Here is a 27916-nt window from a genome sequence, read left to right as displayed (position 1 = left end):
TCCTGCGGGGGGGGGAGGGGAGGGGAAGGGGAGGGGGGGGGGACACCCAGGCGTCCGAGCGCGCGGCCCCGCTCCGCCCCGCCCCTCCCGGCGCCTGACGTCATCGCTGCGTCGGTGGCGTCATCAGAAAGGGGTTGGAGGCGGGAGCGGAGCGGCCGGTTCGGCTTCGGTCAGTGCTCGGGGGGCCGGGACCCCCGGGGGGGGGAGGGGAGGGGGGAGGGGTGCCCGGGCGCCTGGGTCCCTCTCGGGGGGAAGGGGGTGGGGGTGTCCGGAGGCCTGGGACCCCCGGGGGGGGGGAGGGGGGACATTGCGGGGGTGGGGGGTGTCCGGACGTTTGGGTTCCCCCCCGTGGGGGGAGGGGGGACATTGGGGGTGGGGGAGGGGGCGGGGGCTGCCCGGACGCCTGGGTCCCTCTTGGGGGGGGACGGACGGACGGACGGACATGGGGGGGGGGCTGCCGGGACGTTTGGGTCCCCTATGGGGTGGGGGAGGGGGTGCGGTGGGGGAGGGGCTGCCCTCAGGCCCGGGGGGGGGGAGGGGGGGAGGGGTGCCCGCAGGCCCGGGGGGAGGGAGGGGGTGCAGTGGGGGTGGGGGAGGGGCTGCCCGCAGGCCCGGAGGGGCTGCCCTCAGGCCCGGGGGGAGGGGTGCCCGCAGGCCCGGGGGAGGGGAGGGGGTGCAGTGGGGGTGGGGGAGGGGCTGCCCTCAGGCCCGGGGGGGGAGGGGGTGCAGTGGGGGTGGGGGAGGGGCTGCCCTCAGGCCCGCGTGCCCGCAGGCGGCCATGACGAGCGACCTGGACATCTTCGTGGGGAACACGACGCTGATCGACGAGGAGGTGTACCAGCTCTGGCTGGACGGGCACTCGGGTGCGCCCCGCCCCCACCCCCGGGGCCCCGCCCCCACCCCCGGGGCCCCGCCCCCACCCCCATGTCCCCTGTCCCTTGGTGTCCCCATCCCCCGGTGTCCCCATGTCCCCTATCTCTTGGTGGCCACGTCCCACAGTGTCCCCATGTCCTGCATCCCCCGGTGACGGTGTCCCATGGTGTCCCCATGTCCTCTGTGTCCTGGTGACCGTGTCCCCCGGTGTCCCCATGTCCCCTGTCCTTTGCTGTCCCCATCCCCCGGTGTCCCCATGTCCCCTATCTCTTGGTGTCCCCATCCCACGGTGTCTCCATGTCCTCTGTGTCCTGGTGACCGTGTCCCCCGGTGTCCCCATGTCCCCTATCTCTTGGTGTCCCCATCCCCCGGTGTCCCCATGTCCTCTGTGTCCTGGTGACCGTGTCCCCCGGTCCGGTGACGCTGTCCCTGTCCCGCAGTGGCGGAGGCGGTGGCCTGGCGGCTGCGGGGGGGGGTCCTGGAGCGGGCGGGGACCTCGGTGGCCGTGTCCCCATGTCCCCTGTCCCTTGGTGTCCCCATCCCCCGGTGTCCCCATGTCCTCTGTGTCCTGGTGACCGTGTCCCCCGGTGTCCCCATGTCCCCTGTCCCTTGCTGTCCCCATCCCCCGGTGTCCCCATGTCCCCTATCTCTTGGTGTCCCCATCCCCCGGTGTCCCCATGTCCTCTGTGTCCTGGTGACCGTGTCCCCCGGTGTCCCCATGTCCCCTATCTCTTGGTGTCCCCATCCCCCGGTGTCCCCATGTCCTCTGTGTCCTGGTGACGGTGTCCCCCGGTGTCCCCATGTCCCCTATCTCTTGGTGTCCCCATCCCACGGTGTCCCCATGTCCTCTGTGTCCTGGTGACGGTGTCCCCCGGTGTCCCCATGTCCCCTGTCCCTTGCTGTCCCCATCCCCCGGTGTCCCCATGTCCTCTGTGTCCTGGTGACCGTGTCCCCCAGTCCGGTGACGCTGTCCCTGTCCCGCAGTGGCGGAGGCGGTGGCCCGGCGGCTGCGGGGGGGGGTCCTGGAGCAGGCGGGGACCTCGGTGGCCGTGTCCCCATGTCCCCTGTCCCTTGGTGTCCCCATCCCCCGGTGTCCCCATGTCCTCTGTGTCCTGGTGACCGTGTCCCCCGGTCCGGTGACGCTGTCCCTGTCCCGCAGTGGCGGAGGCGGTGGCCCGGCGGCTGCGGGGGGGGGTCCTGGAGCGGGCGGGGACCTCGGTGGCCGTGCTGCAGAGCGACACGCGGGACCACTACCGCACCTTCCAGATGCTGGAGCGGCTGCTGCACGCCCCCCCCCGCCTGCTCCAGCAGCTCCTCTTCCAGATCCCCCCCTCCCGGCAGGCCATGCTGGTCCAGCGGTGGGCACTGGGAGGGGTTGGGGAGGCACTGGGAGGGCTGGGGGGGGCACTGGGAGGGCTGGGGGGGGCACTGGGAGGGTTTGGAGAGGCACTGGGGGGCACTGGGAGGGGTTGGGGGGGCACTGGGAGGGGTTGGAGAGGCACTGGGGGGCACTGGGAGGGCTGGAGGGGCACTGGAAGGGGTTGGAGAGGCACTGGGTGGCACTGGGAGGGGTGGGGGGGGCACTGGGAGGGGTTGGAGAGACACTGGGAAGGATTGGAGGGACACTGGGGGCACTGGGAGGGGCTGGGGGGTCTGGGGGGCAGTGGGAAGGGTTGGGGGGCTGAGGGTGGCTTTTGGGGTCCCCCCCCTTTGGGAAGAGCTTCACGGGGGGGCTGCTGGGGGCACAGTCCCAGTTTGGGGGCGCAGTCCCAGTTTGGGGACGCAGGGTGGGTTCGGGGGCACAGTCCCAGTTGGGGCGCAGTCCCAGTTCGGGGGCGCAGTCCCAGTTGGGGCGCAGTCCCAGTTCGGGGGTGCAGGGTCGGGGGCACAGTCCCAGTTCGGGGCACAGTCCCAGTTCGGGGGCGCAGTCCCAGTTTGGGCGCAGTCCCAGTTTGGGTGCAGTCCCAGTTTGGGCACAGTCCCAGTTGGGTGCAGTCCCAGTTCGGGGGTGCAGTCCCAGTTTGGGGGCACAGTCCCAGTTGGGTGCAGTCCCAGTTTGGGGCACAGTCCCAGTTTGGGGCACAGTCCCAGTTGGGCGCAGTCCCAGTTGGGCGCAGTCCCAGTTCGGGGGCACAGTCCCAGTTGGGCGCAGTCCCAGTTGGGCGCAGTCCCAGTTCGGGGGCACAGTCCCAGTTTGGGGCGCAGTCCCAGTTGGGGCGCAGTCCCAGTTTGGGCGCAGTCCCAGTTTGGGGGCGCAGTCCCAGTTGGGCGCAGTCCCAGTTCGGGGGCACAGTCCCAGTTGGGGCGCAGTCCCAGTTTGGGGGCGCAGTCCCAGTTTGGGGCCCAGTCCCAGTTTGGGGGTGCAGGGTTGGGTTCGGGGGCGCAGTCCCAGTTTGGGGGCGCAGTCCCAGTTTGGGTGCAGTCCCAGTTTGGGGGCGCAGTCCCAGTTTGGGCGCAGTCCCAGTTTGGGTGCAGTCCCAGTTTGGGGCCCAGTCCCAGTTTGGGTGCAGTCCCAGTTTGGGGGCGCAGTCCCAGTTTGGGGGCACAGTCCCAGTTTGGGGCACAGTCCCAGTTTGGGGGCCCAGTCCCAGTTTGGGGGCGCAGTCCCAGTTTGGGGCCCAGTCCCAGTTTGGGGGTGCAGGGTTGGGTTCGGGGGCGCAGTCCCAGTTTGGGGCCCAGTCCCAGTTTGGGGGCGCAGTCCCAGTTTGGGCGCAGGTACTACGCCTTCGAGGAGCGCTTCGCCCGGGAGCTGCTGGGGAAGAAGCTCTCCAAGGGCACCAAGAAGGACCTGGACGAGGTCAGCGCCCGCACCGGCGTCTCCATCAAGAGCTGCCGCCGCCAGGTGGGCACCCCGAAACCGGGGGGGGCACCCCGAAACCGGGGGGGCACCCCGCAACTGGGGGGGCACCCCGCAACTGGGGGGGGGCACCCCGAAACCGGGGGGGGCACCTCGAAACCCGGGGGGCACCCCACAACTGGGGGGCACCCCGAAACCCGGGGGGCACCCCGAAACCGGGGGGGCACCCCACAACTGGGGGGGGCACCCCGAAACCCGGGGGGCACCCAGAAACCCGGGGGGCACCCCACAACTGGGGGGGGCACCCCACAACTGGGGGGGCACCCTGAAACCGGGGGGGGCACCCCACAACTGGGAGGGGCACCCCGAAACTGGGGGGGGCACCCCACAACTGGGGGGCACCCCGAAACCCGGGGGGCACCCTGAAACTGTGGGGGGCACCCCACAACCGGGGGGCACCCTGAAACCCGGGGGGGGCACCCCGAAGTCGGGGGGGGCACCCCAAAACCCGAGGGGGCACCCCACAACTGGGAGGGGGCACCCCAAAACCGGGGGGTCACCCCGAAACCCAGGGGGGGCACCCCACAACTGGGGGGGCACCCCACAACCCGGGGGGCACCCCACACCCGGGGGGGGCACCCTGAAATCGGGGGGGCACCCCGAAACTGGGGGGGGCACCCCACAACCCGGGGGGGGCACCCCAAAACCAGGAGGGCACCCCACAACCCAGGGGCGCACCCCACAACTGGGGGGGCACCCTGAAACCCGGGGGGGGGCACCCCACACCCGGGGGGGCACCCCACAGCTGGGGGGGCACCCCGCAACCCGGGGGGGGGGCCCAAAACCCGAGGGGGGCACCCCCAAACCAGGGGGTCCCCCCACAACCCGGGGGGGGGGCACCCCAACACCCAGTGGGGACCCCTGAAACCCGAGAGGGTCCCCCGAAATTGGGGGGGGGCGCCCCAAAATTGGGGGGGACCCGGATTGGGGGGGATTAGAAGTTGGGGGGCAGGGCTGGGACTGGGGGGGTCCCCGATATTGGGGGGTCCCCGATATGGGGGATCCCCAAAACCCAGGGGGAGGCTCCGGGGGGAGGGGGGCGCAGCTCAGCCCCATGGGGGGAGGTTGGGGGGGTCGGGGGGTTTGGGGGTGCTGGGGGGGGGGCTGAGGGGGGGTGGGGGTGCTGGGGGGGGGGGGTCCCCCCAAATCTGACCCCCGCCCCCCCCAGTTCGACAACTTCAAGCGGGTGTTCAAGGCGGTGGAGGAGCTGCGGGGGCCCCTGGCCGACAACATCCAGCAGCAGTTCCTGCTGCCCCCCCCTCGCCCGGTCAGCACCCATGGGGGCGGGGGGGGGGTCCCATGGGGGCGGGGGGGTGGGGGTCCCATGGGGGCTGGGGGGGGCGGGGGGCTTCGGGGGTCCCATGGGCGCGGGGGGGTGGGGGGCTTCGGGGGTCCCATGGGGGCGGGGGGCTCTGGGCTCCCATGGGGGTGGGGGGGGGGTCCCATGGGGGCTGGGGGGGCGGGGGGCTTCGGGGGTCCCATGGGCGCGGGGGGGTGGGGGACCCATGGGGGCTGGGGGGTGGGGGGCTTCTGGGCTCCCATGGGGGCGGGGGAGCCATGGGGGCTGGGGGGGGCGGGGGGCTTCGGGGGTCCCATGGGGGGCTCTGGGCTCCCATGGGGGCTGGGGGGGCGGGGGGCTTCTGGGCTCCATTGGGGGCGGGGAGAGGGGGGTCCCATGGGTGCTGGGGGGGCGGGGGGCTTCGGGGGTCCCATGGGGGCGGGGGGGTGGGGGGCTTCTGGGCTCCATTGGGGGCGGGGGGGTGGGGGCTTCGGGGGTCCCATGGGGGTGAGGGGGTGGGGGAGCCATAGGGGCTGGGGGGGGCAGGGGGCTTCGGGGGTCCCATGGGTGCTTGGGGGGTGGGGGTCCCATGGGGGCGGGGGGCTTTGGGGGCTCCCATGGGGGCAAGGGGGTGGGGGACCCATGGGGGCTGGGGGGGCGGGGGGCTTTGGGGGTCCCATGGGTGCGGGGGGCTCTGGGCTGCTATGGGGGCGGGGGGCTTTGGGGGTCCCATGGGGGTGAGGGGGTGGGGGAGCCATGGGGGCTGGGGGGGTGGGGGGCTTCGGGGGTCCCATGGGTGTGGGGGGTGGGGGACCCATGGGGGCGGGGGGGCTGGGGACTTCAGGGGTCCCATGGGTGCTGGGGGGGTCCTATGGGTGCTGGGGGTGCAGGGGGCTCCCATGGGTGCTGGGGGGTCCTGGGGGCACCCATGGGTGCCGGGGGGGGGGGTGTGTCCGGGGAGGCACCCATGGATGCGGGGAGGTGGGGGGGTGGGGGGCACCCGCCTGACGCGGGGCACCCATGGGTGCCGCCCCCGCAGGGACTACGCCGCCGTCGTCTTCTTCGCCAACAGCCGCTTCGAGACGGGGAAGCGGCGGCTGCAGTTCCTCACCTTCGGGGACTTCGCCGCCTGCGCCCAGCAGATGATGCTGCACTGGACCCAGGGCGCCCTGGGTGAGGGGACACTGGGGACACTGGGGGACACTGGGGACACTGGGACGTGGTGGGGACCCCCCGGCATCGGGGACCCCCCCTGGGTGGGGGAGACGGGGCGTCGCCGCCTGCGCCCAGCAGATGATGCTGCACTGGACCCAGGGCGCCCTGGGTGAGGGGGCACTGGGGACACTGGGGGACACTGGGACGTGGTGGGGACCCCCCTGGGTGAGGGGGCACTGGGGACACTGGGGGACACTGGGGACACTGGGACGTGGTGGGGACCCCCCCTGGGTGGGGGACACGGGGCGTCACCGCCTGCGCCCAGCAGATGATGCTGCACTGGACCCAGGGCGCCCTGGGTGAGGGGGCACTGGGGACACTGGGGACACTGGGACGTGGTGGGGACCCCCCTGGGTGAGGGGACACTGGGGACACTGGGACGTGGTGGGGACCCCCCGGCATCGGGGACCCCCCTGGGTGAGGGGGCACTGGGGACACTGGGGGACACTGGGACGTGGTGGGGACCCCCCCTGGGTGAGGGGACACTGGGACGTGGTGGGGACCCCCCGGCATCAGGGACCCCCCTGGGTGAGGGGGCACTGGGGACACTGGGATGTGGTGGGGACCCCCCTGGGTGAGGGGGCACTGGGGACACTGGGGGACACTGGGGACACTGGGCCGTGGTGGGGACCCCCCTGGGTGAGGGGGCACTGGGGACACTGGGGGACACTGGGACGTGGTGGGGACCCCCCGGCATCGGGGACCCCCCCTGGGTGGGGGACACGGGGCGTCACCGCCTGCGCCCAGCAGATGATGCTGCACTGGACCCAGGGCGCCCTGGGTGAGGGGACACTGGGGGGACACTGGGGACACTGGGCCGTGGTGGGGACCCCCCTGGGTGAGGGGACACTGGGGGACACTGGGACGTGGTGGGGACCCCCCTGGGTGAGGGGACACTGGGGACACTGGGGGACACTGGGGACACTGGGACGTGGTGGGGACCCCCCCTGGGTGGGGGACACGGGGCGTCACCGCCTGCGCCCAGCAGATGATGCTGCACTGGACCCAGGGCGCCCTGGGTGAGGGGGCACTGGGGACACTGGGACGTGGTGGGGACCCCCCTGGGTGAGGGGGCACTGGGGACACTGGGGACACTGGGACGTGGTGGGGACCCCCCTGGGTGAGGGGACACTGGGGACACTGGGACGTGGTGGGGACCCCCCTGGGTGAGGGGACACTGGGGACAGTGGGGGACACTGGGACGTGGTGGGGACCCCCCTGGGTGAGGGGACACTGGGGACACTGGGGGACACTGGGACGTGGTGGGGACCCCCCTGGGTGAGGGGACACTGGGATGTGGTGGGGACCCCCCTGGGTGGGGGGACACTGGGGACACTGGGACGTGGTGGGGACCCCCCGGCATCAGGGACCCCCCCTGGGTGAGGGGACACTGGGGACATCGTGGGGACCCCCCCGGGTGGGGTCACGGCTCCCCGCTGTCCTCGTGTTTCCACGGTCCCCGACAGCTCTGGTGTCCCCATGTCCCCAAAGTCCCCATGTCCCCAAAGTCCCCATGTCCCCAAAGTCCCCATGACCCCGATGACCCCCAATGTCCCCGCTGTCCTCAATGTCCCTGATGACCCCGTGACCCCCATGACCCCTGCTGTCCCCAATGTCCCTGTGACCCCAATGACCCCCTGCTGTCCCCGTGACCCCCATGACCCCGATGACCCCCCTGCTGTCCCCATGACCCCGGTGACCCCCATGACCCTGGTGACCTCGATGACCCCCCGTTGTCCCCGTGTCCCCCATGACCCTGGTGACCCCATGACCCTGATGACCCCCCTCTGTCCCTGTGACCCTGCTGTCCCCATGACCCCCGTGACCCCCATGACCCCTGTGTCCCCCATGACCCCGGCGCCCCCTGTGACCCCCATGTCCCCCATGACCCCAGTGCCCTCTGTGACCCCGGTGCCCCCCATGACCCCTGTGTCCCCCATGACCCCGGTGCCCCCCGTGCCCCCGGTGACCCCCATGTCCCCCATGACCCCTGTGTCCCCCATGACCCCAGTGCCCCCTGTGACTCCCGTGTCCCCCATGACCCCGGTGCCCCCTGTGACCCCGGCGCCCCCTGTGACCCTGGTGCCCCCTGTGACCCTGGTGACCCCCATGTCCCCCATGACCCCCATGTCCCCCATGACCCCTGTGTCCCCCATGACCCCACTGACCCCTGTGCCCCCTGTGACCCCCATGACCCCGGCATCCCCCATGACCCCCATGTCCCCCATGACCCCGGTGCCCCCCGTGACCCCGGTGCCCCCTGTGACCCCGGTGACCCCCATGTCCCCCATGACCCCTGTGTCCCCCGTGACCCCAGTGCCCCCTGTGACTCCCGGCGCCCCCGTGACCCCGGCGCCCCCCGTGACCCCCATGTCCCCCATGACCCCCGTGTCCCCCATGACCCCAGTGCCCCCCATGACCCCCATGACCCCGGTGCCCCCCGTGACCCCAGTGCCCCCCATGTCCCCCATGACCCCCATGTCCCCCATGACCCCAGTGCCCCCCATGTCCCCCATGACCCCGGTGCCCCCTGTGACCCCGGCGCCCCCCGTGACCCCGGTGTCCCCTGTGCCCCCGGTGACCCCCATGTCCCCCATGACCCCAGTGCCCCCTGTGACCCCGGCGCCCCCCGTGACCCCGGTGCCCCCTGTGACCCCGGTGACCCCCATGTCCCCCATGACCCCTGTGTCCCCCATGACCCCAGTGCCCCCCATGTCCCCCATGACCCCGGTGACCCCGTGACCCCAGTGCCCCCCATGACCCCAGTGCCCCCCATGTCCCCCATGACCCCGGTGCCCCCCGTGACCCCGGTGCCCCCCGTGACCCCAGTGCCCTCCATGACCCCAGTGCCCCCCATGTCCCCCATGACCCCCGTGTCCCCCGTGCCCCCGGTGACCCCGTGCCCCCGCGCCCCAGCGCCGGAGGCGGCGGAGCCGGACGGGGACCTGCCCAAGTCCTTCCTGCAGGACCTGAAGGAGCTGCGGGTGCTGGTGGCCGACAAGGAGCTGCTGGACCTGCACAAGAGGTGGCGCCCCCCCACCGGGGCCCCCCCAAACCCCGGGGCCCCCCCCAAACCCCAGGGCCCCCCCCAAACCCCTGGGCCCCCCCCCAAACGCCAGGGCCCCCCCCCCCGCACCCCTGGGTCCCCCCAAAAAATCCAGGCTCCCTCCCAAAATCCTGGCTTCCCCCCTCCCCCCCCCCCCCAAACCCCTGGGGCCCCCCCCAAATCCTGGGGGCCCCCAAAATATATGGGGTCCCTTGGGTGGGGGAGGGGCCCAGGCACCCAGTGCCTTTGGGGTGGGGGGAGGGGGGGTCACCCCAGACCCGGGTGCCTTTGGGGGGGGGGGAGGGGGGTCACCCCAGACCCGGGTGCCTTGGGGTGGGGGAGGGGGGTCACCCCAGACCCGGGTGCCTTGGGGGGGGGTCGGAGGGGTGGTCACCCCAGACCCGGGTGCCTTGGGATGGGGGAGGGGGGGTCACCCCAGACCCGGGTGCCTTTGGGGTGGGGGGAGGGGGGTCACCCCAGACCCGGGTGCCTTGGGGTGGGGGAGGGGGGTCACCCCAGACCCGGGTGCCTTTGGGGGGGGGGAGGGGGGTCACCCCAGACCCGGGTGCCTTTGGGGTGGGGGAGGGGGGTCACCCCAGACCCGGGTGCCTTTGGGGTGGGGGAGGGGGGTCACCCCAGACCCGGGTGCCTTTGGGGGGGGGAGGGGGGTCACCCCAGACCCGGGTGCCTTTGGGGGTGGGGAAGGGGGGGTCACCCCAGACCCGGGTGCCTTTGGGGGTGGGGGAGGGAGGGTCACCCCAGACCTGGGTGCCTTTGGGGGGGGGAGGGAGGGGCACCCCAGACCTGGGTGCCTTGGGGTGGGGGAGGGGGGTCACCCCAGACCTGGGTGCCTTTGGGGGTGGGGGAGGGGGGTCACCCCAGACCTGGGTGCCTTTGGAGGGGAGGGGGGTCACCCCAGACCCGGGTGCCTTGGGGTGGGGGAGGGGGGTCACCCCAGACCCGGGTGCCTTTGGGGGGGGGGAGGGGGGCCCCCCCAGCCCCGGGGGCCTTGGGGGGGGGGGGAGGGAGGCCCCCCCCAGACGGGGGTGCCTTGGGGGGGGGGAGGGAGGGTCACCCCAGACCTGGGTGCCTTTGGGGGGGGGAGGGGGGTCACCCCAGACCCGGGTGCCTTTGGGGGGAGGGGGGTCACCCCAGACCCGGGTGCCTTTGGGGGGGGGAGGGGGGTCACCCCAGACCCGGGTGCCTTTGGGGGTGGGGGAGGGGGGTCACCCCAGACCCGGGTGCCTTTGGGGGGGGGGAGGGGGGTCACCCCAGACCTGGGTGCCTTTGGGGGGGGGAGGGGGGTCACCCCAGACCCGGGTGCCTTTGGGGGGGGGAGGGGGGTCACCCCAGACCTGGGTGCCCGCAGCCTGGTGTGCGCGGGGCTGCGGGGGAAGCTCTCGGTCTACAACGAGATGGAGGCCAACTTCAAGGTGAAACCCCCTCCCCTCCCCCGCCCCCCCCCCCCCCCAACACCCAGGGCCCCCCCAAACGCCTGGGTGCCCTGGGTGGGGGTTGGGGGGATCCCCCAAATGCCTGGGTGCCCTGGGTGGGGGTTGGGGGCCCCCCAGGCCCCTGGGTCCCCAATGGGGGGGGGGTGGGGGGGGGGGGACCCCCCGGACCCCGGGGGGGGGGGAGGGTTGGGGCCCCCCCCAGACCCCTGGGACCCCGAATGGGGGGGTTTGGGGGGGTCGGGGCCCCCCCAGACGCCTGGGTCCCTTGGAAGGGGGGGTTGGGGACCCCCAGACCCCTGGGGGGAGGGGGGTGTTGGGGGCCCCCAGATGCCTCGGTCCCCAATGGGGGGGGGGTGGGGGGTGGGGGGCCCCCCGACCCCTGGGGGGGGGGGAGGGTTGGGGGCCCCCCCAGATGCCTGGGTCTCCCAATGGGGGGGGGTTGGGGGCCCCCAGACCCCTGGGTCCCCAATGGGGGGGGGGGGGTTGGGGGTGGGGAACCCCCAGACCCCTGGGGGGGAGGGTTGGGGCCCCCCCCAGACCCCTGGGACCCCGAATGGGGGGGGGGGGTTTGGGGGGGTCGGGGCCCCCCCAGACGCCTGGGTCCCTTGGAAGGGGGGGGGGTTGGGGACCCCCAGACCCCTGGGGGGAGGGGGGTGTTGGGGGCCCCCCCCAGATGCCTCGGTCCCCAATGGGGGGGGGGGTGGGGGGTGGGGGACCCCCAGACCCCTGGGGGGGGGGGGGTTGGGGCCCCCCCAGACCCCTGGGACCCCAAGGGGGGGTGGGGGGGGTCGGGGCCCCCCCCCGACGCCCGGGTGCCCCCAGCCGCTCTCGCGGGCGCTGGTGAACGTGGGGGGGAAGCTGACGCACGCCCGCGACGTCCGCGACTTCTTCGTCGACCTGGTGGAGAAGGTGGGGGGGGGGGGCACCCCCAAACTGGGACCCCCAAACTGGGACCCCACCCCAAACTGGGACACCCCCAAACTGGGACACCCTCCCCCCCAAACTGGGAACCCCCCAACTGAGGACCCATCCCCAAACTGGGACCCCCCCAAACTGGGACACCCCCAAACTGGGACCCCCAAACTGGGACCCCCCAAACTGGGACAACCCCCCCAAACTGGGAACCCCCAAACTGAGGACCCATCCCCAAACTGGGACCCCCCCCAAACCGGGACACCCCCAAACTGGGACACCCCCCCCCAAACTGGGAACCCCCCAACTGAGGACCCATCCCCAAACTGGGACCCCCCCAAACTGGGACACCCCCAAACTGGGACACCCCCCCCCCAAACTGGGACCCCCAAACTGGGACCCCCCAAACTGGGACCCCCCCCCAAACTAGGAACCCCCAAACTGGGACCCCCCCCAAACTGGGACAACCCCCCCAAACTAGGAACCCCCAAACTGGGACACCCCCAAACTGGGACCCCTCCCCCCAAACTGGGACACCCCCAAACTGGGACACCCCCCCCAAACTGGGAACCCCCCAACTGAGGACCCATCCCCAAACTGGGACCCCCCAAACTGGGACCCCCCCAAACTGGGACCCCCCCCCCAAACTGGGACCCACACACACACTGGGGACCCTCCCCCAAACTGGGACCCCCCAAACTCGGACCCCCCCAAACTGAGGACCCATCCCCACACTGGGACCCATCCCCAAACTGGGACCCCCCAAACTGGGACCCCCCCCAAACTGGGACCCCCCCCAAACTGGGACCCCCCAAAACCCCAGGAGCCCCCACAGAAGCCCCCGGGGGGGGGATTTGGGGGTCCCCGGGCTTGGGGGGGTGGGGGAGGGGGGAGTTAAGGGGTGCAGCAGATTTTGGGGTGTCCCGGGGTTTGGGGGGGGGCTGCAGGGGAGTTTGGGGGGGAGGGGTTTGGGGGGGGGGCACAAAGGTTTGGGGGGGTCCGTGGGGTTTGGGGGGGCTGCGGGGGGCATTGGTGGGGGGGGGCTGCGGGGTTTGGGGGGGGTCCGTGGGGTTTGGGGGAGCATTGGGGGGGTCTGAGGGATTTGGGGGGCTGCAGGGAGGTTTGGGGGGGGCTGCGGGTTTTGGGGGGGGTCCGTGGGGTTTGGGGGGGCCGCGGGGGGGTTCGGGGGGGGGGGGGGTCCGCGTGCGTAGCGGGGTGCCCCCCCGCCCCCCCCAGGTGCTCGAGCCGTGCCGCTCCGACAAGTGGAGCCCCGGGGACCTGCGGCTTTTCCTGGGGCACTACACGGCCGCCCCCCGCGCCCTGCCCGCCTTCCGGTAGCACCCCAAAACCCCCCGGCACCCCCAAACCCCCCCCGGCACCCCAACCCCCCCGGGACCCCCAAACCCTCCCCGGGACCCCCAACCCCCCCATAGCCCCTGCGCCCTGCCCGCCTGCCGGTAGCACCCCAAAACCCCCCGGCACCCCCAAACCCCCCCCGGCACCCCAACCCCCCCCGGGACCCCCCCACCCCCCCCCCCATAGCCCCCACGCCCTGCCCGCCTGCCAGTAGCACCCCAAAACCCCCCGGCACCCCCAAACCCCCCCGGGACCCCCAACCCCCCCTGGCACCCCCAAACCCCCCTGGGACCCCCAAACCCCCGCCGGGACCCCCAACCCCCCCCATAGCCTCCGCGCCCTGCCCGCCTGCCGGTAGCACCCCAAAACCCCCCGGCACCCCCAACCCCCCCCCGGGACCCCCCCAAACCCCCCATAGCCCCCACGCCCTGCCCGCCTGCCAGTAGCACCCCAAAACCCCCCGGCACCCCCAACCCCCCGGGACCCCCCAAACCCCCCATAGCCCCCCACGCCCTGCCCGCCTTCTGGTAGCACCCCAAAACCCCCACCGGCACCCCCAACCCCCCCGGCACCCCCCAAACCCCCCCGGCACCCCAACCCCCCGGGACCCCCCAACCCCCCCATAGCCCCTGCGCCCTGCCCGCCTGCCGGTAGCACCCCAAAACCCCCCGGCACCCACAACCCCCCCGGGACCCCCAACCCCCCTGGCACCCCCAAACCCCCCTGGGACCCCCCCACCCCCCCTGAGACCCCCGTGCCCTGCCCGCCTGCCGATAGCACCCCAAAACCCCCCGGCACCCCCAAACCCCCCCGGCACCCCCACCCCCCCGGGACCCCCAACCCCCCCGGCACCCCCAAACCTCCCCCGGCACCCCAACCCCCCCGGGACCCCCCCACCCCCCTGAGACCCCCGTGCCCTGCCCGCCTGCCGGTAGCACCCCAAAACCCCCTGGCACCCCCAACCCCCCCCCCGGGACCCTCCCAACCCCCCTGGCACCCCAACCCCCCGGGACCCCCCAACCCCCCTGAGCCCCCCGCGCCCTGCCCGCCTGCCGGTAGCACCCCAAAACCCCCCCCCAGGACCCCCCAACCCCCCTGCACCCCCAAAACCCCCCTGCACCCCCAAAACCCAGCTCTGCTCACCCAAAAGCCCCCCAATTCCCTCCCTGCACCCCTAAAACGCACCCTGGGCCCCCCAAGCCTCCTCCTGTGCGCCCAGCCCCCCCGCACCCCCAAATCCCCCCCTGCACCCCCAAAACCCAGCTCTGCTCCCCCAAAACCCAGCTCTGCACCCCCAAATCCAGCCCTACACCCCCAAACTCAGCCCTGCAGCCCTGAAACCCAGCTCTGCACCCCCAAATCTCCCCTGCACCCCCAAACCCCAGCTCGGCACCCCCAACCCCCCCCCCAAATCCCCCCTGCACCCCTAAATCCAGCCCTGCACCCCCAAATCCCCCCCTGCACCCCCAAAGCCCCCCCCCCAATGCCCAAAGTCCCCCGGGACCCCCAAAATTCCCCTCTGAACCCCCAAACCCCCCCCGCACCCCCAAAGCCCCCCGTAGCCCCCCCGCGCCCTGCCCCCCTGCCCGTAGCACCCCAAAACCCCCCTGCACCCCCAAAACCTCCCTGGACCCCCAGCCCCCCCCCCCGTAGCCCCCTGCACCCTGCCCATAGCACCCCAAAACTGGACCCCCGCACCCCAAACCCCCCCCCACCCCCCAACCCCTGCCCCCCTTCCGCCAGCACCCCAAAACTGACCCCCCCCCAACCCCCCCGTACCCTGCCCCCCTTCCAGTAGCACCCCAAAACTGCCTCCCCCTCCCGCACCCCCAAAACCCCCCGGCACCCCCAAACCCCCCGGCACCCCCACCCCCCCCGGGACCCCCAACCCCCCCCCGGCACCCCCAAACCTCCCCCGGCACCCCAACCCCCCCCGGGACCCCCCCCACCCCCCCCGAGACCCCCGTGCCCTGCCCGCCTGCCGGTAGCACCCCAAAACCCCCCGGCACCCCCAAACCCCCCCGGCACCCCCACCCCCCCCCGGGACCCCCAAACCCCCCCCCCGGCACCCCCAAACCTCCCCCGGCACCCCAACCCCCCCCCCGGGACCCCCCCACCCCCCCCCTGAGACCCCCGTGCCCTGCCCGCCTGCCGGTAGCACCCCAAAACCCCCCGGCACCCCCAAACCCCCCCCGGCACCCCCACCCCCCCCGGGACCCCCAAACCCCCCCCCGGCACCCCCAAACCTCCCCCGGCACCCCAACCCCCCCCGGGACCCCCCCACCCCCCCCTGAGACCCCCGTGCCCTGCCCGCCTGCCGGTAGCACCCCAAAACCCCCTGGCACCCCCAACCCCCCCCCCCGGGACCCCCCCCAACCCCCCCTGGCACCCCAACCCCCCCCGGGACCCCCCCCAAACCCCCCATAGCCCCCCGCGCCCTGCCCGCCTGCCGGTAGCACCCCAAAACCCCCCCCAGGACCCCCCAACCCCCCCTGCACCCCCAAAACCCCCCTGCACCCCCAAAACCCAGCTCTGCTCACCCAAAAGCCCCCCAATTCCCTCCCTGCACCCCTAAAACGCACCCTGGGCCCCCCCAAGCCTCCTCCTGTGCGCCCAGCCCCCCCCCGCACCCCCAAATCCCCCCCTGCACCCCCAAAACCCAGCTCTGCTCCCCCAAAACCCAGCTCTGCACCCCCAAATCCAGCCCTACACCCCCAAACTCAGCCCTGCAGCCCTGAAACCCAGCTCTGCACCCCCAAATCTCCCCTGCACCCCCAAACCCCAGCTCGGCACCCCCAACCCCCCCCCCCCCAAATCCCCCCCTGCACCCCTAAATCCAGCCCTGCACCCCCAAATCCCCCCCTGCACCCCCAAAGCCCCCCCCCCCAATGCCCAAAGTCCCCCGGGACCCCCAAAATTCCCCTCTGAACCCCCAAACCCCCCCCGCACCCCCAAAGCCCCCCGTAGCCCCCCCGCGCCCTGCCCCCCTGCCCGTAGCACCCCAAAACCCCCCTGCACCCCCAAAACCTCCCTGGACCCCCAGCCCCCCCCCCGTAGCCCCCTGCACCCTGCCCGTAGCACCCCAAAACTGGACCCCCGCACCCCAAACCCCCCCACCACCCCCCAACCCCTGCCCCCCTTCCGCCAGCACCCCAAAACTGACCCCCCAACCCCCCCGTACCCTGCCCCCCTTCCAGTAGCACCCCAAAACTGCCTCCCCCTCCCGCACCCCCAAAACCCCCCGGCACCCCCAAACCCCCCGGACCCCCAACCCCTGCCCGTAGCACCCCAAAACAGCCCCCCTGCACCCCAAACCCCCCCCCCCCAACCCCCAAAACCCCTGCGCCCTGCCCCCCCTTCTGGTCAGCACCCCAAAACTGCCCCCCCCCCCCCCATGGGTCACCCCAAAACAGGGACCCCCCCCCCCCCAACCTCACCCCCAAAATGGGGGTCCGGTCACTGGGGGTGCCCCCAAAATGGGGTGGGTTGACCCCAAAACTGGGCTGGGGGGGGGTGGGGGCACCCCAAAAGTGGGGGGGGGACCCCCAAAAGTGGGGGGGGACCCCCAAAGGTGGGGGGGGCCCCCCCCTGAACCCCGATTTCGGGCAGGCACCAGGCGCTGTGGGAGCGGTACATGACCGTCATCACCGCCTGTCTCCTGCGCATGTACCACGACTGAACCCCCAAACCGGGGGGGGGGACCCCCAAAAGTGGGGGGGGGACCCCCAAACCGGGGGAGGGACCCCCAAAACTGGGGGGGGACCCCAAAAATGTGGGGGCGGGGCACCCCGAAAACCCAACGTGCCGAAAACGGGGGCTGCAGGAGCTGCGACACCCCAAAAAAAAACAACCCCCAAAAGTGGGGTGTCCTGGGACACCCCCCCCCCAAACTGGGGCACCCCCAAACTGGGGCACCCCAAAACTGGGGCACCCCAAAACCAGGCTATGGAGAAAATGGGGGGGGGGGTCCCAGGAGCTGCGACACCCCAAAAGTGGGGGGACCCCAAAAAACCAAGGACCGAGACCCCCAAAACCCAGGACGTCGGGACACCCCCAAACTGGGGCACCCCCAAACTGGGACACCCCCCCCCCCCCAAACTGGGAACCCCCCTGAAACCGGACAGCAACAGACGGGGACACCCCAAAACTGGGGCGTCTGGAAGCCAGGACCCTCCCCAAAATTTGGGGGGGACCCCCTCCCCCCCCCCCCCAAAATCTGGGGGTGCCCCTTCCCTGGACCCCCCCCCAAATCTTGGGGGGGGGGGGGGAGCCCCAGAAGTGGGGGAGGGGGTGGAATAAAGCACAGTTGAAAGCGGAGCTGATTTTAGGGGGGGGTCTGTGGGGGGAGGGGTCCCCGAAATTTCGTGGGGGATGGGCGGGAATTGGGGGGGTCCCCTAAAATCTCGTGGGGGGAGGGGCGGGGGTGTCCCTAAAATCTCGTGGGGGGAGGGGAGGCATTTGGGGGTCCCCGAAATCTCGTGGGGGGAGGGGGAGGAATTAGGGGGAGGGGTCCCCAAATCTCGTGGGGGGAGGGGCAGGAATTGGGGGGAGGGGTCCCCAAAATCTCGGGGGGAGGGGCGGGATTTGGGGGTCTCCAAATCTCATGGGGGGAGGGGCAGGAATTAGGGGGAGGGGTCCCCAAATCTCGTGGGGGGAGGGACAGGAATTGGGGGGAGGGGTCCCCAAAATCTCGGGGGGAGGGGCGGGATTTGGGTGTCCCCCAAATCTCGTGGGGGAGGGGTCCCCAAATCTCGTGGGGGGAGGGGCGGGAATTGGGGGGAGGGGTCCCCAAAATCTCGTGGGGGGAGGGGCGGGAATTGGGGGTCCCCAAATCTCGGGGGGGGGGAGGTCCCCTGACGGGTGGGGGAGGGTTGGAACCCGCCTGGGTCCCATGGGAGGGGGAGGGGCAAGGGGATGCCCGGACTCCTGGGTCCAGGGAGGGGTGGGGGAGGAGCTGGGGTGGGGGAGGAGCTGGGGTGGGGGAGGAGCCCTCCCGGCCGCTTGGGTCCCCTGGCCGGAGTGGGGGGGGGAGGTGGGGGAGGGGCGGGGGGGGGTCGGACCGGAGCGGGGTGAGTAGGGCGATGGGGGAGGGGTGCTCGGACGCTTGGGTTCCCCCTTTTCAGACCCCCGCCCCCCTCCCCTCCCCCTCCCCGCGCCCTTCTGGTTCCCCTTCCCCCCCCCCCCCACCCCCTTCCCGGACGCTTCGGTCCACGTTGGCTTCAGCTTCCCCCTCCCCCACCCTCCGACGCCTGGGTCCCCTCTCAGGGCCCCCCCCCCCCCCCCCAACCCCCCTGGGGGGGGTTGGGGGAGGGGGGGGTGCCCTGAGAGGGGACGGGGGGGGGGGGAGGGGACCCAGGCGTCCGGATAACGGTGGAGACCCGGGGGGGGGGGGGGGGAGGGGAGACCCAGGGCGGGGACCCAGGCGTCCGGGATGGGGGAGGGGGACCCAGGCACCCTGGTGACCCCCCCCCCCCTCCCCCCCCCCCCAGGGCCATGGGACCCCTCGCCTTCCTCCTCTTGGTTGCCACCGTGGCCACCGTCGCCCCCCAGGACCTGGACGAGCCCGAGGACTACACGGTGAGGGGGGGGAGGGGCCCGGACGCCTGGGTCCCCTATGGGGGAGGGGTGGGGGGGGGGGTGGGGGGGGTCTTGGACCCCTGGGTGAGCCCCTCCCCCCCCCCCCCAGGAGTGCAGTGATGGCTACGAGTGGGACCCCGAGACGGAGCATTGCAAAGGTGGGGGAGGGGGGCCGCCCGCGGGGGGGGGGGAGGGAGGGGGTGTCAGGCATGGGGTGGGGGAGGGGGTTGGGGGGTCCGGGATGCCTGGGGGGGGGGGAGGGGTTTCCCCATGCTGGGGGGGGGGCGGGTCCCGGACGCCTGGGTCCCCTATGGGGGGAGGGGTCCCCTATGGGGGAGGGGTTGGGGGGGGGGGGTGTTCCCTATGGGGGGAGGGGTCGGGGGTCCCGGGGGCTTTGGGGGTGGGGGTTGGGGGTCCTGGAGGCTTGGGATCCCCAATATGGGGGGGGAGGGGAGGGGTCCCCTATGGGGGAGGGGTTGGGGGGGGGGGGGGTGTTCCCTATGGGGGGAGGGGTCGGGGGTCCCGGGGGCTTTGGGGGTGGGGGTTGGGGGTCCTGGAGGCTTGGGATCCCCAATATGGGGGGAGGGGGGATTTGGGGGGGGGGTTTGGGGGTGTCCCAAGGTATTGGGGGGAGGGGGGCGTCCGGACGCCTGGGGCCCGGGGGGGAGGGGATTTGGGGACAAACCCCCCCCCCCGTGCTGGGGTGTTGGGGGAGGGGTCCCCAGGCATCGGGGGGGTGGGGTCCCCCAGCAGGGTGGGGGTTGGGGGTCCCCTGTGGGGGGGGGGGGGGTTGGGGGTCCCCAGGCTTGGGGTGGGGTTAGGGGTGGGGTCCCGACTCCGCCCCTCCCCCCCCCCCCCAGACGTGGACGAGTGCGCGGGCGGCCCCTCCCCCCCCCGTGCCGGGGGGCCCTGCGGTGCCTGAACCACTTCGGGGGGTACCTCTGCCTGCCGCGCTCCGCCGCCCTCCTCAGCCCCGCCCCCCTCGCCCCGCCCCCCTCGCCCCGCCCCCCGCCCCGCCCCGCCCCCCGCCCCGCCCCCCCCGCCGGGCGCGGCCGCTGCCCGCCCGGCTTCAGCCCCGCCCCCGACGGCGCCTGCCAAGGTTAGTGGGCGGGGCCGGGGGCGGGGCTGAGGCCCTGGGGGCTGTTGGAGGCCGGGGGCGGGGCTAAAGGGATGGGAGGGGGTGGGCGTGGGATTAAACGTGGGGGGGCGGGGCTAAGGGGCGGGGCTATGGTGGGGCGGGGGTGAAAGGCTTTGGGGCGGGGCTAAGGGGCTGGGGAGGGTCTAAAGGGATGAGTGGGGGCAGGGCTAATGGGCTGGGGGTGGGGTTATGGGGCGGGGCCAAGGGGCTGGGGGTGGGGCTATGGGATTGGGGCGGGGCTAAGGGGCTGGGGTGGGTCTAAAGGAATGGCTGGGGGTGGGGCTATGGGGCTGGGGGTGGGGCTATGGGGCTGGGGCGGGGCTAAGGAGCTGAGGTGGGGCTATGGGGCTGGGGCGGGGCTAAGGGGCTGGGGTGGGGCTATGGGGCTGGGGTGGGGCTATGGGGCTGGGGGTGGGGCTATGGGGTGGGGTGGGGCTGGGGGCGTGGCTATGGGGCTGGGGGCGTGGCTATGGGCTGGGGGCGGGGCTGGGGGGGCTGGGAATCCCCGGGAGGGGCTCAGTGGGGCCATGGGGGTGTTGGGGGGGGGGGGGGGGGGGGCGGCTTGGAGATTGGGGGGGGGTCCCGGGGGGGGGGAGGGGTGACCGGTGCCCCTCCCCCGCCCCCCCAGACGTGGACGAGTGCGCGGGGCCCCCCATGCCGGCCCAGCCAGGACTGCGTCAACCACCCGGGGGCTACGAGTGCCGCTGCCCCCCGGCTACCGGCACCGGCGCAGCGAGTGCGTGGGTCAGTGGGGGGGGGGGGGGCGAGGGGGGGCTGGGGGGGCCTATAGGGGGTATGGGGGGGCTAGGGGGGTCTATAGGGGGTTATGGGGGGGCTGGGGGTGCCTATAGGGGGGTATGGGGGGCTATGGGGGGTCTATAGGGGGGTATGGGGGGGTGGGGGGGCTGGGGGGGCCTATAGGGGGTATGGGGGGGCTAGGGGGGTCTATAGGGGGGTATGGGGGGGCTGGGGGGTGCCTATAGGGGGGTATGGGGGGCTAGGGGGGTCTATAGGGGGGTATGGGGGGCTATGGGGTGCCTATAGGGGGGTATGGGGGGGCTAGGGGGGTCTATAGGGGGGTATGGGGGGCTGGGGGGTGCCTATAGGGGAGTATGGGGGGCTAGGGGGGTCTATAGGGGGGTATGGGGGGGCTGGGGGGGCTGGGGGGTGCTCATAGGGGGGTATGGGGGGCTATGGGGTGCCTATAGGGGGGTATGGGGGGCTATGGGGGGCTCGGGGGTGCCTATAGGGGGGTATGGGCGGCTATGGGGTGCCTATAGGGGGGTATGGGGGGCTATGGGGGGGCTGGGAGGTGCCTGTAGGGGGGTATGGGGGGCTATGGGGTGCCTATAGGGGAGTATGGGGGGCTAGGGGGTCTATAGGGGGGTATGGGGGGCTGGGGGGGCTGAGGGGTGCTCATAGTGGGGTATGGGGGGCTATGGGGGGGCTGGGGGGTGCCCATAGGGGGGTATGGGGGGCTATGGGGGGCTGGGGGTGCCTATAGGGGGGTATGGGGGGCTATGGGGGGGCTGGGGGTGCCTATAGGGGGGTATGGGGGGGCTATGTGGTGCCTGTAGGGGGCTGGGGGGTATGGGGTGCCAATAGAGTGCTATGGGGGGGTCATGGGGTGCCTATAGGGTGCCATGGGGGTTATGGGGGTGCTATGGGGGGCTATGGGGTGCCTATAGGGTGCTATGGGGGGGTATGGGGTGCCTATAGGGTGCCATGGGGGGGTTATGGGGGGGCTATGCGGTGCCTATAGGGTGCTATGGGGGGCCTATAGGAGGCTGGGGGGTACTGGGTGCTATGGGGTGCCTATAGGGTGCTATGGGGGGTATGGGGTGCCTATAGGGTGCCGTGGGGGTTTATGGGGCACCGTGGGGGTTATGGGGGGCTGTGGGGGGTTATGGGGTGCCGTGGGGGGGTTATGGGGGGCTGTGGGGGGGTTATGGGGGGTTATGGGGCGCCGTGGGGCAGCTGAGGGTGCCGTGGGGCAGACGAGGACGAGTGCCGGTTCCGCTGGTGCCAGCACGGCTGCGCCAACTCCCCGGGCGCCTTCGCCTGCCGCTGCCACCCCGGCTTCCGCCTCGGCCCCGACGGCCGCTCCTGCCTCGGTCAGCGCCCGCCCCCGGCCCCGGGACCCCCAAACCCTGGGACCCCCCAACCCTGGGGACCCCCCAACCCCTGGGGACCCCCAAACCCCTGGGGACCCCCCCAACCCCCGGGACCCCCCCAGCCCCGGGACCCCCCAAACCCCGGGACCCCCAACCCTGGGGACCCCCCAACCCCGGGACCCCCCAACCCCTGGGACCCCCCCAACCCTGGGGACCCCCCAACCCCTGGGGACCCCCAAACCCCTGGGGACCCCCCCACCCCCCGGGACCCCCCAAACCCCGGGACCCCCAACCCTGGGGACCCCCCAACCCCGGGACCCCCCAACCCCCGGGACCCCCCCAACCCCTGGGACCCCCCCAACCCTGGGGACCCCCAAACCCCTGGGGACCCCCCCAACCCCCGGGACCCCCAAACCCCGGGACCCCCAACCCTGGGGACCCCCCAACCCCGGGACCCCCCAACCCCCGGGACCCCCCCAACCCCTGGGACCCCCCAACCCTGGGGACCCCCAAACCCCTGGGGACCCCCCAACCCCCGGGACCCCCCAAACCCCGGGACCCCCAACCCTGGGGACCCCCCAACCCCGGGACCCCCCAACCCTGGGGACCCCCCAACCCCTGGGACCCCCCAACCCTGGGACCCCCCAACCCTGGGGACCCCCCAAAATCCCGGGACCCCCCCAACCCTGGGACCCCCCAACCCTGGGGACCCCCAACCCCGGGACACCCCAAACCCTGGGACCCCCCCAAAACCCCTGGGTCCCCCCCAAATCCCCAGGGTCCCCCCCAAACCCTTGTTGCCCCCCCAAAATCCTGGCTCCCCCCAAGCCCTGGGTCCCCCAAAACCCCAGGGTGCCCCCCCAAATCCTGCCCCCCCCCCCAAAATCCTGGGTCCCCCCATCACCCCTGGGTCCCCCCCCAACCCCTGGGTCCCCCCCCCAACCCCTGGGTCCCCCCCCAAATCTCTGGGTCCCCCCCCAAAATCCTGGGTTTCCCCCCAAAACCCGCGGGAGCTGGGCAGTCGCCGGGTGGGGGAGGGAGTGGGGGAGGGGCGGGGGGAGTGGGGGAGGGCTGTGCCCCTCCCCCCCCCACCCCCCGCCGCCCCAGACGTGGACGAGTGCTCCATGGGCGCCCGCTGCGCCCAGCGCTGCCTCAACACCTTCGGCTCCTTCCGCTGCCGCTGCCGCCCCGGCTTCGCCCTGCGCCCCGACGGGCGCTCCTGCGACGGTAGGACACGCCCCCCCCCGGACACGCCCACCGCCCCACGGCCACGCCCACCGCCCCACAGCCCGGCCCCATAGCCGCGCCCCAGCCCTCTAGTCTTGCCCTCAGCCCCCTAGCCCCGCCCCCAGCCCCATAGAGCCGCCCACAACCCCATAACCCCGCCCCCAGCCCCATAGCCCTGCCCCAGCCCCATAGCCCCACCCCAACCTCATAGCCACGCCCCAGCCCCATAGCCACGCCCTCAGCCCCATAGACCCGCCCCCAGCCCCATAGACCCGCCCACAACCCCATAGCCCTGCCCCAGGCCCATAGCCCCGCCCCAGCCCCATAGCCACGCCCCCAGCCCCATAGCCACGCCCCCAGCCCCATAGCCACGCCCCCAGCCCCATAGCCACACTCCAGCCCTATAGTCTTGCCCTCAGCCCCATAGCCCCGCCCCCAGCCCCATAGCCACGCCCCAACCTCATAGCCCTGCCCCAGCCCCATAGCCCCGCCCCAGCCTCATAGCCCCGCCCCAGCCCCATAGCCCCTCCCCTAGCCCCATAGCCACGCCCCCAGCCCCATAGACCCGCCCACAACCCCATAACCCCGCCCCTAGCCCCATAGCCCTGCCCCAGCCCCATAGCCCCGCCCCAACCTCATAGCCACGCCCCAGCCCCATAGCCACGCCCTCAGCCCCATAGACCCGCCCCCAGCCCCATAGACCCGCCCACAACCCCATAGCCCTGCCCCAGGCCCATAGACCCGCCCCAGCCCCATAGCCACGCCCCCAGCCCCATAGCCACACTCCAGCCCTATAGTCTTGCCCTCAGCCCCGTAGCCCCGCCCCCAGCCCCATAGACCCGCCCACAACCCCATAACCCCCCCCCCAGCCCCATAGCCCCACCCCAACCTCATAGCTCCGCCCCTGCCCCATAGCCCCGCCCATCAACCCTAAGGCCCCTCCCCTGATCTGGCCCCACCCATTGCCTGGTCCCACCCATTGCCTAGCTCCACCCCTTCCCCTTGGCCCCACCCCCACCCTCACCTTGGTGGGCCCCGCCCTGGCCCCACCCCCATCTGACCCCACCCCTAAACCACCCCCCCAACCCCCCCTGGGCTCCCTGTGTGCGCCGTGGGGCAGCCGTGGGGCAGCCGTGGGGCAGCCATGGGGGGGGGGATGTGGGGCAGCTGTGGGGCAGCCGTGGGGGGGCCGTGGGGCAGCCATGGGGGGGCCGTGGGTCCCCACGGGTGTCGCCGTGGGGCCAACCGTGGCCCTGTCACCCCCCCCGGCCGTGGCGCCGTGGGTCGCGCCGTGGGTCGCGCCGTGGGGCAGACGTGGACGAGTGCGCGGGGGGGGCGGCCCTGTGCCAGCACCGCTGCCAGAACGGCCCGGGCTCCTTCGCCTGCCTCTGCCCCCCCGGCTATGGGGCGCGCGGCCTCCACTGCCAGGGTACGGCCCTGCCCCACGGCCGCCCCACGGCGGGGGGCTATGGGGCGGGGAGGGGGTTCGGGGGGGGCTATGGGGGTGTTTGGGGGGGCTATGGGGCAGTGGGGGGCTGGGGGAGGTTATGGGGGCTATGGGGCAGCGGGGGGGCTGTGGGGCAGTGTGGGGGGCTGGGGGGCGCAATGGGGGGTCTATGGGGCAGTGGGGGGCTATGGGGCAGTGGGGGGTCTATGGGGCAGTGGGGGGCTATGGGGCAGTGGGGGGCTGGGGGAGGTTATGGGGGGGTCTATGGGGCAGTGGGGGGGCTATGGGGTATTTGGGGGCTGGGGGGCACAATGGGGGGGTCTATGGGGCAGTGGGGAGGCTATGGGGCAGTGGGGGGCTATGGGGCAGTGGGGGGCTGGGGGAGGTTATGGGGGGTCTATGGGGCAGTGGGGGCTATGGGGCAGTGGGGGGCTGGGGGGCACAATGGGGGAGTCTATGGGGCAGTGGGGGGCTATGGGGCAGTGGGGGGCTGGGGGAGGTTATGGGGGGGCTATGGGGTATTTGGGGGGCTGGGGGAGGTTATGGGGGGCTGTGGGGCAGTGTGGGGGGCTGGGGGGCGCAGTGGGGGGTCTATGGGGCAGTGGGGGGGGGCTCTGGGGCAGTGGGGGCTGGGGGGAGGGGCTCTGGTGCCCCCCCCCCCCCACGCCCCTCTCCTCCCTCCCCCCCCCAGACCGGGACGAATGCGCCGAGGGCACCCACGGGTGCTCGGGGGCCGAGCGCTGCCTCAACACCTTCGGGGGCCACCGCTGCCTCCCCCGCCGCCTCTGCCGGGCCCCCTACGCCCCCCACCCCCGCAGCCCCGGGTAGGCCCCTCCCCCACCCCCCTCCCCCCCCACCCCACCCCCCCCCCGCGGGGGGGGGGCCCCAGGGGTGGCTCCCAACCCCCCCCCCCCCACCACCCCACCCCCCCCGCGGGGGGGGCCCCAGGGGTGGCTCCCAACCCCCCCCCCCCCCACCACCACCACCCCACCCCTCCCCCCAGGACGTGCGTCTGCCCCCCGGGGGTCCCCGCCTGCGCCCCCCGCCCGCGCTGGCTCCTCCATCGCTTCCTGGCCGCCCCCAGCCCCCCCGAGGCCCCCGCCCCCATCTTCCAGCTGCGGCGGCCCCCCGGCGCCCCACAGCGCCTGCGGCTGCGGGGGGGCCCCCCCGGCGCCTTCCGCCTGCGGGTAGGGGGGGGAGGGGGGGGTTGGGGGCGCTTGGGGGGGCTGGGAGAGGGGATTTGGGGGGGCTATGGGGGGATTTGGGGGGCTATGGGGCAGGGTGGGGGGGCTATGGGGGGATTTGGGGGGCTATGGGGCAGGGTGGGGGGCTGGGAGAGGGGATTTGGGGGGCTATGGGGCAGGGTGGGGGGGCTATGGGGGGATTTGGGGGGCTATGGGGCAGGGTGGGGGGCTGGGAGAGGGGTTGGGGGGGCTATGGGGGGATTTGGGGGGCTATGGGGCAGGGTGGGGGGCTGGGAGAGGGGATTTGGGGGGCTATGGGGCAGGGTGGGGGGGCTATGGGGCAGGTTGGGGGGCTGGGGGGGATTTGGGGGGCTATGGGGGGATTTGGGGGGCTATGGGGCAGGGTGGGGGGCTGGGAGAGGGGATTTGGGGGGCTATGGGGCAGGGTGGGGGGGCTATGGGGGGATTTGGGGGCTATGGGGCAGGGTGGGGGGCTGGGAGAGGGGTTGGGGGGGCTATGGGGGGATTTGGGGGGCTATGGGGCAGGGTGGGGGGCTGGGAGAGGGGATTTGGGGGGCTATGGGGCAGGGTGGGGGGCTGGGAGAGGGGTTGGGGGGCTATGGGGGGATTTGGGGGGCTATGGGGCAGGGTGGGGGGGCTATGGGGGGATTTGGGGGGCTATGGGGCAGGGTGGGGGGCTGGGAGAGGGGTTGGGGGGCTATGGGGGGATTTGGGGGGCTATGGGGCAGGTTGGGGGCTATGGGGCAGGGTGGGGGGGCTATGGGGGGATTTGGGGGGCTATGGGGCAGGGTGGGGGGCTGGGGGGCAGGTTGGGGGGGCTATGGGGCAGGGTGGGGGGCTGGGAGAGGGGATTTTGGGGGCTATGGGGCAGGGTGGGGGGGGCTATGGGGGGATTTGGGGGGCTATGGGGCAGGGTGGGGGGCTGGGAGAGGGGATTTGGGGGGCTATGGGGCAGGGTGGGGGGGCTATGGGGCAGGTTGGGGGCTGGGGGGCAGGTTGGGGGGGCTATGGGGGGATTTGGGGGGCTATGGGGCAGGTTGGGGGCTATGGGGCAGGGTGGGGGGGCTATGGGGGGATTTGGGGGGCTATGGGGCAGGGTGGGGGGCTGGGAGAGGGGATTTGGGGGGCTATGGGGCAGGGTGGGGGGGCTATGGGGGGATTTGGGGGCTATGGGGCAGGTTGGGGGGCTATGGGGGGATTTGGGGGGCTATGGGGCAGGGTGGGGGGCTGGGAGAGGGGTTGGGGCATTTGGGGGGGCTGGGGGGCAGCCATGGGTGGGGGCGGTCCTTCCTCCCCCCCGACCCCGCCCCCTCCCCAGGACCTGTCCAATCAGAGCACGCTCCTGGAGCTGACCCGCCCCCTGGCCGGGCCCCTCGACCTGGTGCTGGAGGTGGAGCTGCTGCCCCCCGGGGCCCCTCCCCCCACCGGGGCTCCTCCCCCCACCGGGGCCCCGCCCCCCAACGGGGCCCCGCCCCCCGCCGGGGCCCCGCCCCCCGCCCTGGCCCTGCTGCGCCTCAACCTCTTCCTGGGGGAGCACCCCTTCTAGGGCCCCTCCCCCACTGTCGCCCCTCCCCCACTGTCACCCCTCCCCCAAAGTGTAGCCCCTCCCCCACTGTCTCCTCCTCCCCCAATTGTCGCCCCTCCCCCCACTGTCGCCCCTCCCCCACTGTCACCCCTCCCCCAACGTGTAGCCCCTCCCCCACTGTCTCCTCCCCCCAAATTGTCGCCCCTCCCCCCCCTGTCGCCCCTCCCCCCCAGCGTCGATGGGGGGGGGGCGCTACCAAACAATGAGTTTGTCAGTGCTCAGCTGAGTCCCACGTGGTCAGGGGGCACTGGGGGACACTGGGAGGGTACTGGAGGGCACTGGGGGACACTGGGAGGGTACTGGAGGGCACTGAGAGGGTACTGGGATGCACTGGGGGACACTGGGAGGGTACTGGAGGGCACTGGGAGGGTACTGGGATGCACTGGGGGACACTGGGAGGGTACTGGAGGGCACTGGGAGGGTACTGGGATGCACTGGGGGACACTGGGAGGGACTGGGAGGCACTGGGGAGCTGTGGGAGAAAGTGGGGGGCACTGGGAGGCACTGGGGGGACACTGGGAGGGTACTGGAGGGCACTGGGAGGGTACTGGGATGCACTGGGGGACACTGGGAGGGACTGGGAGGGTACTGGGGGGCACTGGGGAACTGTGGGAGGAACTGGGGGGCACTG

At 73.3% G+C, this 27916-nt stretch overlaps 2 protein-coding genes and 1 pseudogene across 3 annotated transcripts; 2 read left to right on the top strand and 1 right to left on the bottom strand.

The window, feature by feature from the left end:
- Positions 1–77: 77 nt before the first annotated feature.
- On the top strand, positions 78–16803 carry FIBP (FGF1 intracellular binding protein). Its single transcript, XM_087773015.1, is given in 12 exon segments — positions 78–169; positions 773–863; positions 2033–2231; positions 3589–3715; positions 4899–4987; positions 4989–4997; positions 6049–6182; positions 9141–9249; positions 10640–10703; positions 11547–11633; positions 12873–12970; positions 16602–16803. Coding segments are annotated over 11 exon segments (1071 nt in total). The 5' UTR covers positions 78–169; positions 773–778; the 3' UTR covers positions 16672–16803.
- LOC148053604 (uncharacterized) lies at positions 7355–8982 on the bottom strand. Its single transcript, XM_087772902.1, has 2 exons — positions 8797–8982; positions 7355–8367 (listed from the first exon to the last, which is right to left on the bottom strand). The coding sequence occupies exons 1-2, from the start codon at positions 8980–8982 to the stop codon at positions 7789–7791; spliced, it is 765 nt and encodes a 254-aa protein (XP_087629028.1). The 3' UTR covers positions 7355–7788.
- Positions 16804–18025: 1222 nt separating the features above from the next.
- Positions 18026–27413, top strand: LOC148053602 (EGF-containing fibulin-like extracellular matrix protein 2; annotated as a pseudogene). Its single transcript, XR_015707921.1, has 11 exons — positions 18026–18061; positions 18482–18569; positions 18679–18727; positions 19430–19668; positions 20336–20451; positions 21705–21821; positions 22929–23048; positions 24361–24477; positions 25187–25319; positions 25499–25682; positions 27019–27413. The product of XR_015707921.1 is annotated as an EGF-containing fibulin-like extracellular matrix protein 2 (transcript).
- Positions 27414–27916: the final 503 nt, after the last annotated feature.

The sequence above is a fragment of the Nipponia nippon genome, unplaced genomic scaffold (genome assembly GCF_047370975.1).
Source record: "Nipponia nippon isolate SJK-2023a ecotype South Korea unplaced genomic scaffold, ASM4737097v1 scaffold_38, whole genome shotgun sequence".
NCBI lineage: Eukaryota > Metazoa > Chordata > Aves > Pelecaniformes > Threskiornithidae > Nipponia > Nipponia nippon.
Note: the sequence above shows the minus strand (reverse complement) of the source record. Positions and strands in the feature narration are given on the sequence as shown.

Excerpts from the sequence above, each read along its gene's own strand:
- LOC148053604 (XM_087772902.1), bottom strand. The coding sequence starts at position 8,982 with ATGGGGGGCACTGGGGTCACGGGGTCACCGGGGTCATGGGGGACATGG. Across the intron at positions 8,368-8,796 it reads GGACATGGGGGTCACCGGGG|GGGTCATGGGGGACATGGGG; the intron begins GCACAGGGGACA and ends TGGGGGACACAG.